This window comes from Astyanax mexicanus, chromosome 1 (assembly GCF_023375975.1).
Source record: "Astyanax mexicanus isolate ESR-SI-001 chromosome 1, AstMex3_surface, whole genome shotgun sequence".
NCBI classification, from domain to species: domain Eukaryota; kingdom Metazoa; phylum Chordata; class Actinopteri; order Characiformes; family Acestrorhamphidae; genus Astyanax; species Astyanax mexicanus.
In genome coordinates, this window is record NC_064408.1 from 34,668,974 (window position 1) to 34,686,296 (window position 17,323).

At 37.5% G+C, this 17,323-nt stretch overlaps 1 protein-coding gene across 3 annotated transcripts in view; it reads left to right on the plus strand.

Moving 5' to 3' along the window:
- Nucleotides 1-17,323, plus strand: part of LOC103028388 (transcriptional regulator ATRX) — a 47,817-nt gene that overhangs the window by 6,138 nt on the left and 24,356 nt on the right. For all 3 annotated transcript variants that reach the window (XM_049476489.1, XM_022680890.2, XM_022680898.2), the window contains exons 2-12: nucleotides 2,479-2,609; nucleotides 2,885-2,940; nucleotides 3,135-3,184; nucleotides 3,278-3,399; nucleotides 5,237-5,356; nucleotides 5,538-5,647; nucleotides 6,049-6,116; nucleotides 6,723-7,230; nucleotides 8,447-9,425; nucleotides 10,662-10,725; nucleotides 17,016-17,170. In XM_049476489.1, coding sequence (XP_049332446.1) covers nucleotides 2,479-2,609; nucleotides 2,885-2,940; nucleotides 3,135-3,184; nucleotides 3,278-3,399; nucleotides 5,237-5,356; nucleotides 5,538-5,647; nucleotides 6,049-6,116; nucleotides 6,723-7,230; nucleotides 8,447-9,425; nucleotides 10,662-10,725; nucleotides 17,016-17,170 — 2,363 coding nt within the window. The remainder of the gene's footprint in view (nucleotides 1-2,478; nucleotides 2,610-2,884; nucleotides 2,941-3,134; nucleotides 3,185-3,277; nucleotides 3,400-5,236; nucleotides 5,357-5,537; nucleotides 5,648-6,048; nucleotides 6,117-6,722; nucleotides 7,231-8,446; nucleotides 9,426-10,661; nucleotides 10,726-17,015; nucleotides 17,171-17,323) is intronic.

Sequence of the window (17,323 nt, forward strand, 5' to 3'; positions counted from 1 at the left end):
GGCAAGTTAAAAAAAATGTTTACAGTCACCTATATGCCCGTAACTTTTTACCAGTAAAGACAAATGGATCATAGAAACCTTTGCTGCTTGTTCTTGAAAATGTTTTATAGGGTGGTCTGAACACATTCTGCCTGAAAGGTACAAACTATTATGTGAAATAATAATTTTATATATATTAATTAATAATAATTAATGTATGATTTGTTGTACTCTTTTTGCATCAAATAATTAAAAGTAACTATGTAACTTTTACTCAAAGTACATTTTAAATTGAGTACTTTTTTCCTTTATGCGAGTAGATTTTTAGATGGGTACTTTTACTTCTGCTTAAGTTGAATTTTAGCAAAGTAAAGGTACTTTTACTTAATTACAATATTAGTACTTTTCCACCTCTGGTAATGTGAACATAGTTAAGTTTGGCTGTTATATGTGTGTTATGATTGTACATTTACTCTGGACTTTCAAAGCCTAGAATAGTGGCATTTAACTGGCTAGCTACCAACTCACAGTGGGTCTTGGGCAGGTTTGGAGTGATCTTGAAATATCGAAAATGTGGTGTAAAATCATGTCACTGCTATTGAAACATTATATTGATGTTGAGTTATGCGCTTGGACAATAATTACACCAGTCCTGAGAGCTGATTAGATCAAATGATTTAGATTTTGGTGGTGCAGCATTGTGTGCGATCACAGATAGGCCTGTCGTGATAATTGCTTTATCGACTTATCGTATGGACTTTTTTTTAACTGCGATCGTTTTTGCCGACGTCGATAAAAGTCATTGGGTTTCCGTGTGAGTTTGTTTACATGAAACGAGCGAGTTGCGCTGTGCTGCTCTCTTACCGTCTCTACAAATCTGTCAGACAGCGACATCTATCGGTTAGGAAATCATAAGCAAAGCTTATGCACCAGTGACTGCCTTCACACACACACACGCACGCACATCGGAGCTTAAGTGTGTGGAGATGTGTAGGCTTGCAAACGTATTTGAGGCTAATAGGACTTTTTAAGTCCAGTCTAGACTATTTTTCCATTAAAGCACAACCATCCAACCCAACTTTCCAAGCTGAATATTGAGAATGAAAATTGTTAGAGAGAGATCCTGCCTCAAGGCCCCACAGGTAAACATGCTGTTTCTTGCTTGGAATTTGTCTGACAGTTGCATTAAAAAATACATTTATAGCAAGCGCTCCGTTCTGCTAAGCCATCTGTGTCTTTGATCATATGGACACGTGTGTTTTTGAACTAATTTGTGTTTTATAGCATATACATATATTCAGAAAAAAAATCTGCAAGTGACTTTGTTCTGTGTCCAGAGATGGTTGGTCCAGTGTTCCCAGGGTGGTTGTACTTTATTTCTTTTTTTTATTTAGGATATATTATTTTTATGTTGACAGCTGTATTAGTAGCTTTAAAATGAAATATTGTAGTTTATCGCAATCATTTCTAGGACAATATTTCATCCTGAAAACTTTATTGTGATAGGCCTTATTACAGGAAACTGCATTTCCTCATACATACAACTTTACAGGCTGAGATTACAGAGCCTGTGTTTGTTGCTTCTCTTAAATGCAGGATAAAATATTCCTGGTTTTTTTAACAGATTTTGACATGATTTTTTTTATTTGCAAAATCATGGGACAAAGACTAGCTTTATTTGTTTCTGGACAATACCAGTCTTAAAGCCCATCACCCCTCATAAAGAATGCATGGAAACAATGTCTGCCAAAGTTGTTTTACCCAGGTTTGCAGTTACTAATATTTAAAGATTTATATATGCATTCTGTGTACAACAGACCTAAATACAGCTGGTTTATTTTAATTATTATTATTTTTATTTATTTATTTTTTTACATACAGTAGATCTCTGTGGAAAAGAACAGCTGTATTTAGACTGTATTTATCCTCTTAAAATGTCTTGCAGGGGTTCTGTAATGTGTCTTTGACTTTCAACATTAAATCTACTATACTTTTTAGAATCAGCCACAATAAAAATACTTGATCTCCCTCTGAATTCCAGCTGAGAGAGTCTGTGAATCCTTATGCAAAAAGTTGGCAGCATGACCGAAAGGAGCTGCTTATCCAGCAATAAAAACTTATTTTAACCACAAATTTATTTTTTGCTTTAGCTTTCTGACAGCAGCTGCACTTTTGGTGGGGGTTAAATGTCATCTGAAAAATATTTGTTGTTTTGTTAGAATAGATGTTTGTTAGCTCTGCTATTTAATGTCAAAAAGTCAACAGTCTTTTTACTATTTCCTCCACAAGTCTTGCACATTTTACAAATAATGTAAAGTAATGGCGACCCAACCACCCCCATTATGAGCCTTTCCCAGAGTTGTAATCTCACAGATATAATCTGATTGGCTCTCGGAATCTTTTAAGTAATATATAGATAAGGTTAGAGAGTATAGATAAGGAATTATTCTAACTTGTCAAACTGTTGCAGTTGTTGTACTCATGACTTTCTTTTTGTAGGCCTGAACCCGTCGCTGGGGGGAGCAGAAGCAGCGGTGGGAAACTGGGAGTGCTGATCAATAAACTCCATGAATTTCTGGCAGTGTCTGCAGAGCAGGGCAGTGAAAACAGCCTGCCTGGACACTGGAGTGGTGAGTTACATACACAAACACATACAGTGAGTTTTCTTTGGAGAAAAAAATAAATAATATTGTGCAGAGAATGAATACAGTAATTCACAGCCTATACTTAGTGCAGTTAAAGCAGTGTTACTTTATTTGTTCAAAATGGCTTTTGGGAAATGTGAAATATTGCTGTAATTCTGGCAGTAAAATAGTTAACTACGTGAATGCAGGGCTAATTTACAAATGATTTATTGTTGTTTACTGCAGTAATGGATTGATTTGATTTGTTGTCTTGTTCATAGGTGCAATGGCCAAAGAATTTATTGAGCAGCAGGCAGCAGCACGGGCTGCAGAAGAGGTACCCCCACACACAGACAAACATACATTACTTTCAGCACACCAGTAGCTTAAATGTATGGTTTATTTGCCATGTAATTACTTTATTAATGTATTTCAAGTATACGTGTGTGTGTATGCAATGCGTGGGTCTTTTTTTTTTTCTTTCATTTACTTATTTATTTCATTATTTTTTTTTCTCTCTCATTTGTTTAGCCCAGTAGCTCCTCAGAGATTAAACAGACCAGAGCACCTCGCTCCAAAAGGTCAGTTTCATATCATAGTTTCTACTGTATTAATACAGCCTCAGTGTTTGTTAAACCTGCAGTCAATTTCTTTGCTCACATTGCAAAATTTAGGAAGCCGTTGGTGGTGACGAAGCACAGTGGACTGAATGAGTCTGATGTATCGTCTGAAAGTGGAACAGAAGACGTCATGTCCGTCAACTCCAGCGAACCGGACACAACCTGCCTCCCCAAAGGTGTGCAAAGGGGTTTGACTGGAGATAAGTGTGGTCAAACTTCATCCTGCATCTTTCAACATTTGCCAGTGTCCACATTTTCTATTAAACTTGTAATGAATTAAAGGGGACATGAAACATTTCAGTTTGTACAAGTTTTCTAAGGTATTAAATATAATGGCATTTATTTGGGGGGGATTTTTTTATATAAAATGTTTACACACTAAATTATAATATATTTATGTTTGTTACGTTTGAGCTAGGGCGCCGCCATGTTGCCCGTGCAGCACTGGTGACGTCACGAGGTTGGTTGGTTTAAGATCCCAGGCATATAGCTAGAGGAAAAGAGCGTATTGTTTGTCGAGATTATGGATGAAGACGAAGCTGAACTAGGCTAACATGGAGCATTTACTCAGAGATCTTTCCTATATAAACCTGAGCAGAACTTTTTAGATGCTTTTCTGAGAGCGAGGGGTTTGGGGAGTGTTTATTCTCTCTCTCTACGTGGAGCCGTGCAGAACCCTGCAGCGCGTCCACAGCAGGTACTGCCATCCAGTTAACCAGCTATTTTATATACATTTAGCTATTTAACATGCAAAGCCCAGAGTTCATTAAGACTGAATGAAACGAACATGATTTAAGTGGATATTGAAACATCCAGGCGCTGTTTGGTTGATAAACCGTTCAGTTTAGAAGTTAGAATGCTTACTGGGTACTTAGCTTCATCTAGTTAGTGTTAGCTAGTTAGCTAGCGTTGGCTAGCTAGAATAAGATAGCTAGCTAAGTAGCTAACGCTAGCTATGTTATCTTTAAATTATCTAATTTATCTAGATTTTCGGTAACGGTACCTCTCGCTGCTCTGCTGGGTGGGCGTGTTGTTTGGCTGGTGCGGCTCACAGCTGCTGCTCTCATAGTAACATTACCATCAGTCAGACGGTCTGTACATTCCAGCTGATCAGAGGAAAAATAAAAAACGGAGGAAAAAAGCCTTGGACTGCAGCTTATTTATCCGGCGCTAATGCTCCTGACTCAAACCCCTCTCCTTCACATAGTCCTGGTCTAGAAAGTGCTCGCCACTAACCCCTAGCGTTGCAGCTAACCGGAGGATTCTCACGCTTCAGTGCTGCGAGCCCCCGCTGAAGGTATGAAAGTGAAAGTAAATATTTCTCATTCCTCACCTTATTAAATTTCACTACTCCCAGTATTACTACACACAGGGACAATACAAAAGTGCCCCCCCGCTCTGCATTGAGTTTTGGTTTGGATTTTATTATTTATTGAGGCGCTAAATTACGGTATTCTCATAGATTCTAGTAGTGAGGCGTGCGAGAACCAACCTCGTGACGTCACTTTCAACGCTGGGACAAGATGGCGCTGCCCTTACTTAAAAAAATGACATTTAGATTGCTTATTATTTTAATTCCGCTTCACTGACAACTGTTAAACTTATAAAATTTGTTAGAGTGAAAATACATCTTGTGAATTAAACTAAATACTTGAAGTGTTTCATGTCCCCTTTAATGGAGCATATTTTCTTTGGAGTTTTGTCACTGCAAAGCTGTTTTTATAAAATACTCTTTAAAGCTCTGCTTGCATCCCTGCGCTGAAGAGTTTGGAGAATTTCCTTTTTAACTAGGAAAGAGATTGTTAATGAGCTGATTAGTTAAATCAGATATGTTGGGAGCAGGGAAAGTGCAGTGGGTTGTCAGGAGCAGAATTGAGGAAACAAAGTCGTAAAGCATTAAATTTAACTTGATGCTCTGAAATATTTAGTTGTTAATGTTTAGTCTGTTCGTTTATTGGGTTATGTTATGTTATTTATTTACATACATCTTTTCTTACTTTACCTGTCACACAGGTACAGTTTTTGTGCTGCCGGAGCCTGTGGGTAATGAAGTCCGTGATGAGTTCCGTGGGCCGGAGTTCCGCAGTAAACGGGTGAACAAACAGAACAGAGACTTTCTGGATAGACGTAGAGGTAAGAGAGAAACCCAGATCCAGAGAACAGTGAAGGTTAAGGGCCTTGCTCAGGGACTCAACAGTAATTATGTATATTTCACTTTTTACTCTTTAATTTTGTTTAGTATGGACTGTGCCAGGCCATATGTAAATGATTGAATGTTAACTGCAGTGTTTGGTATTTCTTTGTTTATGATCAGGAGGGTATGATATGGAGAGAGTGAACTGTACAGCTTGTGGTCAGCAGGTGAACCATTTCCAGAGAGACTCAGTCTACCAGCACCCAGCTCTGAAAGTGCTCATTTGCAAGGTATGTGTTTGTGTGTCGCTCTTTGTGTTTTGCAGCCTTGTGCTATTAATCTGTGGTGTTTGACACCCGTGGTATAAACGCAATATAATGCTTCATGCATGTAAACACTCATTCTCACACCCACTAGTGCCATTACTACTTAGTGGTCTACCTGCTTAGAAACCTGAATCAACTTGGCACATTTCCTCTGATTTCACAAGCTGAACTACTAAGCTAAAACACTAAGCTGTGAAACAGCACTAGGAATGGAAAGAGCTGCATTAATTGTGCAGAGGTGGTGTGCAGATGGTGAACTAAACTTTACTACCTAATATTTAGTTTAAATCATAGGATATGGGTGTGTCTGATTTATTATGCTAAAGGTTTGTGTATGTTTTTCTATCTTCCTTTCTGTCTTCCAGTCCTGTTTTAAGTACTACATGAGTGACGATATCAGTAAAGATTCGGAGGGGATGGATGAGCAGTGCAGGTATGAACGTGTATTTTGTAAAGGAATAATAATAATGGAAGAATATAGCATGTAGCATGTTAAATTATGTATTAGTGTAATTTATTCGTTATACAAACACATACCAGAGCAAATTATAGTTTTTTTTTATCCATATGGTTCAAAGATATATTAAATATTATTCAGCTTCTTTCTTGATTGAGATCTGTCAGCTTTATTTGTTTGTTTTTACCAGAACATTTATAAATAACCAGGCTGCTGTTAAATGAAAATCAATGTTTACTGAGAAATTTACTGAGCAGTCTTTAATGCACATTAACCAAAATAGCCTGTGCCATTATAAGAGATTCTAAGAGAGGTTAAAAACGTTTAAAAATGTAAAAGTTTAAATGTAATATACTCAGAACATCAAATAAAATACTTTAGTTTTGCAGACTTTAAAGCGCACTTTAAATCCTTTATTTTTCTCCAAAATCGTCAGTGCTTCTTTTAATCCTGTGCACCTTTATGTATGAATTTTACCAGTCAGGTTGTAAGGAGCAGTAAAGTCGCTCTGCTGAAGTACAGAGTTATACAGGAGTTTTATATATAAATATATTTGTGTGTTTTGATTGATTGTTCTTGCAGGTGGTGTGCTGAGGGGGGCAGTCTAATTGGCTGTGATTACTGCAGTAATGCGTTCTGTAAAAAGTGTGTCCTGCGGAACCTGGGGAGGAGGGAGCTCTCTTCCATTTTGGAGGAGGAGAGGAAGTGGTACTGTTACGTGTGCAGCCCTGAACCACTCATGGACCTTGTGTTAGCTTGCGACTCGGTTCTGCAGAACCTTGAGAAGATGAGCAAACGCTCCTCACAAGCGGCGATGGGCCGAGGTGTGGGAGGAGGCAGAGGGAGGTCGAGGGGCGGACGCAACGCAGGGGCGGGGCTTCCAGCGGGCATAGCACCTTCTCAAGGGCTGTGCCAGCGTATGCAGCGAGTGGTGGAAATGACTTCATCGCTGAACCAGTCTTTCACGACCTTCATAAACAGCGAAAGAGATGAAGAGGCGAGCGAGGAAGAGGACGTGGAGAGAGCAAGGAGGCTGGTGATGTTTCGTACCATACTCCGGGACCTGCGGGAGGCACAGGGCGCATTACAGGTGCGTTTGTGCGCAGGATAGGGTGTAAGCATGTAAGCAACAGACATTTCTGAAAACTTTCCACCAGATTCACAAACAAATTGGGCAGAACTTGCAGTTATTACCACCAAAATCCATAGTCTGAATTACAAATTACCACCACATAAGAGAAGGACTCACAGCAAAAAGCCTTAAGAAGCCTACTGATTGGAAATCTCTGTTCATTAAATTAAAGTTAACTTGAATTATCTTATTTTCATTCTGTAGATTTGTTGCTCCTCTAGTGGTAGCAGGAATGCATTAGACAGATTATGCTGTCTAAAAACACACACTTGCAACGGATCACACGCAAACCTGAGAACACTGTACGCATTTTTACATCAGGCACCCTTCTATCCTGAGTTGCGGTATTTAAATATGACTGTTCTTTTGTAGAGAGAATAAATTTGTCTGTAGCTCTTTCTGGTGAATCCAGTAGCAGCACATAATCCACAGTTTCTGGCTACTGCGGAACCTAGACTTTTGGCCTGTCACAGTAATAATATACCGAACAGAAATGTGTTACCAGAAATTTGTGCAATAAGTTATGATAGTCATTTTAAGGCCATTTTACTGCCACTTGAATGATGGTGTGATATAATAGTATAATATTACAATTCAATGTTTTGATAGTTGAGAACAGAGATGTTGGTATGTTTTAAATATCCTAAATATTAAAACTTTTTTTTTTTAGTTTGCTTTTTAACCATAAAGCACAATTAATATAGTACTCAAAAGTAGAAAACAAGGAAATATGTAAATAAACAACAAACAGGAATTTTTATACAATGTAAGTTCATATATTGTATAAAGAAATCGATAATCTAATTATTATAATAGGCCTACTATACTCTAGTAAAATAATGCACATTATTTATTAACTATTTGACTGTGTGTGACAAGGAAATTTGACTAAAACCTACCCAGGCAGCTGGCCGTTTTCCTAAATACTAGGCTGTATGGAGAAAGCAATTAGGTGTAATCTTGTTAGTTTTGAAGTTTATTTTAGAACTGTTGAATTCTTTTTAATTCATTTTAATTCATTTTAATTAAATAGTATTCATTTTTTTGGCTGTTACACAGGTCAAAAGCAGGTGTAAATTTAGTTTGTTCTTGAACATCCGATGTAAGATTGTTTAAAGAGAAAATGGCAGTTTATTTGGTCTAATGTCCTTTTCTTTTTCTTTTTTTACTACAGGATGCACTAGATCGGGAATTAGGGTCCAAACCAGCAGGAGGGCGCTCGAGGGCGAGGGGTAGACCACGGAAGGGCACAGCAACCAGAGGTGCAGGAGTAACCAAGGAGCTGGTGGTGAAACTTACACCAGTACCAGTGCAAAGTGCCCCCAGTGCTAATGCTAACACTACCACTAATGTTGACATTGCTGCTGCTACAGCTAAGGCAGAGACAAGGGTCACAAGAGGGATGAAGGAGGAGAAGGTGAAAGGAGCTGAATTGGAGGTGGAGGAAAGTGTTGCTGTTGGAATACCAATAAAACCAGAGGCAAAAGTGGAAGTTGCCACTGAGCAAAGAAGAGATGTAGCAATTGTGGAAGAGAATTCGGATGAAGATGATGATGACGATGAAGGTGATGACGAAGAAGAGGAAAACGAAAGTGAAGATCTGACGTTAGAAGAAGAGAGCAAGCGCTCTCCCCGTGTGAAGACGACGCCACGGCGTCGCCGTACAGAATCTGTTACTGGTGCAAAACACGCACATCTAGAAGAGGATTCTGATTCTGACGAAGTTCCTGCTGTGCTCCTGCAGACTACGGCCGGTGCATCCAGCGAGGAAGAGGGTGCGGCCGACAGCGACGGAGGCAACCAAGAAGTACGAAAGAAATGCCTGTTCGGCCTAGTCAAAACCACACCGCCTTGCCAAGACAGAAACTCACGCAAACGCAAGCTTAAAGAGAGATCGTCCTCATCATCTTCAACGTCTTCGTCCTCTTCAACTTCTGGTTCTAACGATTCGGGATCAAAGGTCGGGAGAACAGTCGGCCACCCCCACAAGATGGCCAAAACAACAGCTGCTAGCGAGACTTCTTCGAGTGATCTTGGGGGGCAGGAATTGGAGAGTGCGCAGAGCAGTGACTCAGAGGATCAGGACCAGAAGATTAAACCACTGAGCGATGTCACGCTGCTTGGATCAGGGACATTCCACCAACAGTCATCTGGTGAGTTATATAAACTGTATGTTTTGTGTAGTTGTTGCTGTCTCTCAAAAATGGCTGTTAAGAAGATATCAGTGTCCTGTTTGGGCATTACTGTTGAGCTAAGCATTAAATTCATCATATGGCATGAAAAAGTATTTGCCCCCTACAGATTTTTTTTTGTCATACTGATATTTTTCTGATTATCAAACAAACTTTAATATCAGACAAATAGTAAATATAAAAAGCATTTTTTATATGATTATTTTAATTATTTAAGGAAAAAATATCGAAACCAATCTAGCCCTATGTAAAAGTGTTTGCCCCCTAAACCTAATAACTTAGTTGTGCCACACAACTGCAATCAAGCTTTACCGATAACTGGAAAGTCTTTCACATGTCTGGAGGAATTTTGGTCCACTCTTCTGTAAAAAAAAAAAAAAAATCATTCAGCCACATTGGAGGATTTTCGAGCATGAATGGCCTGTTTAAGATCATTCCACAGCATCTTTTTTTTATACTTTATTTTAATGGCACTTTAAAAGAACAAGCAGGCATGCTCTACAACAGATTAATCAAAAAAAAAATCTTCAGTCCTCGTGATCTACATTATTAAAAAAAAGATTCCATTTCCTCCAGAGTCTGTGCATTCATACTTTCTGCAATTTCAAAGTTATTGTCGTACATTCTATTTGCTGAATCTCTTTCATTCCACAGCATCTTAGTAAGACTTTGACTAGGCCACTGCAAAACCTTAATTTTTTTTAAAATTATTATTATTATTTTTTAGGCCTTTTAGAGGTGGACTTGTTTGTGTGCTTTGAGTCATTGTCCTGCTGCAGAACCTAAGTACAGATGAGCAAATCTAAATACTTTTTCATGCCTCTGTATGTTCATATTCTTCTTAGCTTTGGGAGAAAACAATATAATAAGTAGGGTTATAACAGTGCGTTGTGACACAGTGTATCGCAATGGAAAAGTTTTAAACAGATGTTTCCATTACTTTGGAATCTCATGCAGTTGCATTAACACCTGAGGTCAATTCTGCTAGTGCATGCCGTGGAACCTACGAGTGTAAGCAAATGATGGAGTCATGTCACTTTTGGTGTCTGTTACTATTTAAGTCAATGAACAAGCTGGGGCTGTGCGCGTGTGCGTGCTTGTAAGTAAATTAATTTTAACCCTGGGTCAGGAACAGAATGAATGGTATTACATATCGTTCTTACTGACTGTCTTCTTCTTCTGTCCTCCTCTCTGTAGGTGATGAGCTAGATGTCCAGCCTAGTCCGTCTCTGGTCCTGGAAGAAGATGATGTTGAGAATAGGTACGATTCGGATTCAGAACGTGCTGGCGTATCTCACACACACTCGGACCTCAGAAGCTATCCGGCACAGTGTAACCCTCCTAACAGTGACGCAGTCCAAACACGCTTAAAAAAACCCTCACAGTCTTCAGAAGTGTCTCACGCACCCACACGCACCCGACACGCTCGCGCAGCGGCCAGCACCGGGCTCGTGCTTCGTCGTCTCAACATGTAGCACACAAGCAAATGTATAAAAGTCTCTGTTTTAAGCGTGTGAGATGAAGACAGCCTTACTTACTAAACTTACTAAACTGGCGCTAGCTCATAATTTTGGTTTCACCTTTTTCTATTTTATGCATATTTGTTGCCTTTCACTTATTTTAGTTTTTATTTTTTCATAGAGCTGATTGGGTGAAGTGTAAACAATGTCACTACTTGTAGATATATTCGCCCCTTCACACGATCAACATAAAATAACACACAAACGAAGCAGAATGTGTCTCTATTGAAAATGTATGTGATATGTGAGGATGCCTGCTCTCCCCTTCAGTTTTGTACATTTTCTGTACATTTCATGTTACGTTGGCCCAGAGAACATTTAAGAAGCTGTACCTAACTGCCTTTCAGTGTGTTTGCACCTTGAGGAGACTGATGGATGTTGCATAGTGATGGCATCTTCACAAATTGAACTTCCATTTCCCTCCCGTCTCTGCGATCTGGTCCAGTGACTTGGCTTTTGTTGACAGAGGATTATTGTTTATATATTTGTCTCTCTTTCTTTGGTAAGAGCTTCACTTAGCTATCTATTTTTCTACACTTTTCTATTTTGTCTTTGCAGAAATTAGTGGCTGGTTACTTCTTATTCCAGTTTTAGCAGTAGTTTTCGATAGAGGCTGCATTCCACACCTCTTGGCGGTCCTATTTGACAGAGCACTTATTGCTGTGTTTGTCTTGTGTGTGTGTGTTGTAGGCCGCAACCCGACGGTTCTGGAAATGCAGTATTGTCGGTCAGACATTTCAAGGGCTGTTTGGTTTGCTAACGGTAGGTGCGCTAAAAGCTAGTTATGTAGATCGGTCGTACAGCGTTCATCGTATTGGGAGAAAAACCTGTTTGTATTTTCCCTTGGGTAGTTTACATCATTAGATGTGTTTACAAATTCTGAGAAAATAGTGTATATATTATTTTTATGTAGTGCGAGAGCAACCGCTTGGGGGTTTGGGGTGGGGTTGGGGTTTGTGTATGAAGTTGGAAATTTTAGACCATCTTAGTTTGGGAAGCTGCCACGGGGCAGAGATAAATATTTGTATATGTGCTGTTATTAAAATTAATGTGTGCTCTTTAAGAGAGATTTTTTTATTGATTTGGCAACATATTATATGAAGGCTGTCACTTCCTGAATTTGTGGCAAGGCATTTACTTTTTATTTTCTTTTTCGATATTTAATTATTGGACTGTGACTAGTAATTAGCCAGCTTGGTTTGTGTGTGGTGGGACGATCTAAGCCAAAAATATGGTTCTTCTCATTTGTGTGATGAAAGAATTCCATAATGTATGTGTGTGTCCAGATTCAGGAATTAGCATTGGACATCAAACTACGATTGTGTGATGAAGGAATTAGAGGTTTATTAAAAACAAACCTGTGGAGGCATTACTTAAAGTGAACGTAAAATAGCAATGGTATGCATCCAGGTTCTTGTGCCTCTTAAACAGAATCCAGGATGACCAAAGTGGCTTATGTTAAAGTTGTTTTTGCAGTTGTGCCTGAAATAAAACATCAAGCCGTATTTCTAATGGTGCGTAATTTTAAATGTAAAGATGGAGACCGGTATGGCTAGCTTTAAGCGTGCCTCTCATTTTTTGAGAGTTTCTGAAACCGATTTGAAAGGCTGGTGTTTGGAGAGTCATCAGAATTGGATGGGAGAGGTGAGAGATCTATGTACTGTGCAGCCTTTTTTATGTAAAAAAAAATGTTCTGTCCATGCTCCACCCACAGATGTTGTGTGTGTTTTTTTTTTTTTTTTTTTATATATAGTTTTTAGACAGTTTTCAGTCTTGCTCAGTCATGCTTTTGTCAAAGCAAGGTAAATGATTTACTTTTAACAATTAATATTTTTACAATTAATGTTTGTTTCCATTTTCTCAGCTTCATAAGTTCACTCCATTTTCCATGTTGAATTTTCCAAATTTGCTGAAAAATTGTACTGTTCTGATTTAATTTTTGCTGCACTACACACTACATAAGTGAATCCCTTTGACCCAGTTTACACCTGGTCTCCTGGTATTAAGCCCAAAAAAGCAAGTGTGAACGCACCCAATACACATTTAAAATGGCTAGAAATACGATCACTCACATCAGTTCAAGAGGTAATCTGGGACACATTTGGGCCACATGTTATAGCAGTGTAGTCAGGTTAGATGCCAAATTATAAACGCAAGCAGCTAGGGCTAGGCTATGAACTTTATAGCCTGTTAATCCAATATTAATATTGACAAACATTTGTCTACACAATTGAAAAAAAACATCTACCCCAAAACAAAAAAAATAATTTTACTTTCTATCAGTGTAAGTATTCTAGGGAGAAAAAAGGAAAAAAACATCAAACAGGTGTTTGGTCAGAATACAGCCAACATTACAGCCAAGAGTTGCTGTGTCACAATACACTCAGTATTTTATGAATTGACTTTCAGTTCAGTTACATTATTTAAGCAGAAAGTGACAAACTCCACATAATTGTCATGAGCCACACTCCTGCTTTCAAACTTCAGTCTGACCATTCCCAAGCTAATTGTTGTCCACTTAAGGCTGGACAGAGTCTATCGTTACAGTTTTACCAGCTTTCTGTAAATCTTGTCCAACCTTGTGACTGTAATTATAAACGAGCATGTTTGTGGGCGGAGCTTGGAGAGGGAAGAGACTTTTTATTTTTATGTAGTTCTTTAGGGGAGCAGGGGGGGTTGTGTCTTTCAGGGGGCGACATTTTCGTTAAAATGTCTGACAGTTTTTTACGTTAGCCGTTTAACAATGTCCTTTGTTATTTGTTTGGGGAAGGGTTTGTTTTCAGTTTGAAGTGAGCAGAGCCAGAGGCTTGTGTGGGGTAAATGGAAAGCTTGAGGACGAGTGTGTCAATGTTTTTCTTTCTTTTCTTCTCTCCCGTGTTTTTCTTTGTGTCCGCAGCATAGGGTGAGGTGAGCTGCTTTTCCAGGTTGCCCAGCCCAGCTATTCACACCTGCTCTGCTTTTTCTACTCTTACTTTTCTACTTATTCTCTCACTCTTTAACTTCAACCCTATCTCCCTGACTATCTTTTCGCAATATCCGCTTTTTCTTTCTTCACCATTCTCCTGTAATCTTCCATAACACTCTTGTTTTCGCTGTCACTCTTTCCTTTCGTCTCTTTTCACTGGACCCTTCCTCGCTTCCGTATTTGGACCACAACCTCCGTGTCCGGAACAAAAACACAAACATAAAATTCCAAAATTACTGCATGCTATTGTCAGTTTTCTATTATTTATTTTTGTTTCTTATTTCAGTTCTCATTTTAAACGTGTAAAAATTCATTTTGAGTTTAACAATGCATGCAGAAGAATGGATCAACCATAAGCAAAGTTGTAAGTACCAGTGTATGTAAGCGACGTTGTAATAAATAAATTTACCCCACACTAGTCTCGTCTCTGTGCCTTCATTCCTCATACAGTATGTAGAGAAGAAATTCACAAAGAAGGTTTTCTCTATTAAGCCAAAAAAGAGAGCTTAATTTGTCTTAAAATGTCTTAAATGTTTTAAACACAACCAGATTGTTTTTCCTAATTGCCCGATTTGATATTCAAGTTAGTTTACTGATTTAATGGCAGACTAAACTTTAGATTATCTTAATTTTGCTTTTATTTTTTTATTTACAAATTTGTTATTGTGAAAGTGGTCCTAATTTTATTTTGTTTTGTCCCTAATGCAGACACCCTGAATTGCATTAGTTTACCTTTTAATTTTTTTTACACTAACTTAAATGGTCTCCTAAAATTGAGCAAAACTATGAAAGAACAAAACAATGCTAAAGCAAGCTTGTCAAATGTCCAGATAACAGAATAGTTGTCTTAATCCTTTGTCAGCATGTTTGTTCTGATGTACATTTTCACTTCAACATATTATGGTGTGCTAGGTAAGCTTTGGCTGACAGTGTTCACAAATATTTTACTTTAAAAATATGAATGTATTTAAATTAAATTTTCATGATAAATAAAATTATAATTTAAAATGTGTATACTAAGTTCATACAGGTAACCCTGAAAATGACTATACTATTCATTTCTATTTATACAGGGCATCTAGATTAGATTGCCTATACAGTTATCTATGTGCATTTAGGCTGATTTACTGTTCTATCTTCAAAGACTGTTTGGCTTTGTTTATTTTTTTTTTGGTCAATGTTGCTAAAATGACATCATGGTTTCCATGTGTCCTGGATATTAAATCAAATCCAATTAAAACAAACTGATTTGTAGAGCGCTCTTTACAAATGATGTCACAAAACAGCTTTACAGAACAGAGGATCAAACAAAACACTGAATGTGCTACAGACGAATATCATTGGCCCCTACATGTATGAAACATGTATGACTACTATGACTATAATAAATAACTAATGAAAAATTATTCGGTCATGGAAATGCTGGGAAAGTTAGAAAATTTTCTGTATATATTTGGAAAATTGGTGCTGTTGTGCTTCTGATATTGCAACCATTAATACTGCAGTGTCACATAGACACAAATAGATTCTTATTGAAAGGATTTGAATGTAGTTATTATGAATGTGAGGACATGCCACATATTAATTGGTTTTTACATGAGTATGAATCTGGCAGGTTTGTTTACGTTGTGTTTAAAATAAATAGAAAAGCTCCAAAGTTACATGTAACACCATCTCTTTACATTGATCTCCTTTGAAAAAATACGGTTTTTTTTTTTGTTTTTGTTTTTTCCTCTTTTGGTGTGAAGTTCCTATTTTGAAAACAGAAATTTTGGTCTTACTGTGGATTACATTTTGCTCATCATATGTTGGTGTTAATTTATGGAAGTATCTAAAAAATATCCAGTAAAAAAAGTTTTTTTTTTTTTTTTTTTTATTGTTTTTTGTAAAAAGAGTGGGATCTCTGATATTACATTTCTAAAGAAAATTGAAAATAGAGTTAGCAGCCATTTTGTATCCATGAAAAGTTTTGATGGTAAAATTAAAAGTGCCTGCTGTTGCAGTAACATTAGCTGTGCTGTAAACTGGATTGAATGACCCCTTTAGTTTTTTTTCACTCACAGATTGGTAATATAATTTAATGAGGCACATCCTGCTAGTTTTTAGCTGTGTTATAAAAGTCATGTTTCAGAATAACATGTAGTCACTGGGAACAGATATTTTACCAACCAAGCAAGGTTGGTCAAAGATGATGTTTTGGCGTGCAGTGAATAAAATCTGCTAGCATCCTAATTAGCTTGCTCACTGATGTTCATTATGCGCCACTATGTTAGAAAAGCTGTCAGTAAATGTACAGTTTATTTTGTAAACTGGTGGTTGCTACTTCCCATTACTCCTAGCTGTAATGGAATGATCTAATATTTCTGGTAAAAAAAAATGGCATTTTAAATAAGTTTTTCTTGTAAAATTCTGAACGTAAAGATACCCAACTAGAATGTTATTCCTGTTTATTTCTTGCTAAAATTTCCAATGATCTGAGCTAGTATGTGATGGTCAAGATGCTGCTAGAGTTGGCTGTGCAGTTATTTTTACTAGCAGGGTCACTATTTATTTCCCCCCCATAAAAAAGTTGCATTGGGGTGAAGCTGAGTGTCAAATTTTACATTGGTTTGGTTATGACTGAAACTATATATATTAAACAAAGACTACGTACTTGAATTCGGAGGCACTGTTTACACAGCAGTGAAATATCGACAATAAAAACGAAAATATATAAAATAGAATATGATCTGTATATAAATCATTTTGCTTTTAGTTGTGAAATGAAATTATAATACATTGTTGTTTCTAACATTTAAAAAAAACAGTTAATCATAATGCATTTATTTTAGTTTACATTTTTCATTTTGCGCAATTTAGGATGGTGATTTAAGATGGTCCTGTCTGAATATGTTTTGCTCATAATTTTTATGTACATATTTGTCTTTTTAATGATGAGTCTGTTGTTATTTTAAGTAGTTTAAAATGCTGTGCACAGCCATAATAAACAGAAACATTCAACAAATTTGGAGTCACAGACTAAATAGCTGTATTTCCTCTTCCTCCCCTGCCACTGGATCTGTGTAGAATTGCTAAGCAGATTCTGTTGGCTCAGATCAGAGCCAATCTTTCATCTGAGTCCGAATCCGAGAGCACAACCGATGAAAGCGGCAACGAGGGTGTGGTGTATAAGGATAAAGAAAGGTTGGGCGAAAATGTTGATGAAAAGGATGAGGAGGAGAGTAAGTATAAGTTTAAATTCTACAAGACTTTTTTTAATAAGATTTTTTTTTTATGCTGGATGCAGTTTCTCCTTCTGCAGTCTACTAGCAGAACATTTTATTCAATTTGTATCACCTGTTTATTTTTTTATGATGACTATGAACAAGCCATAG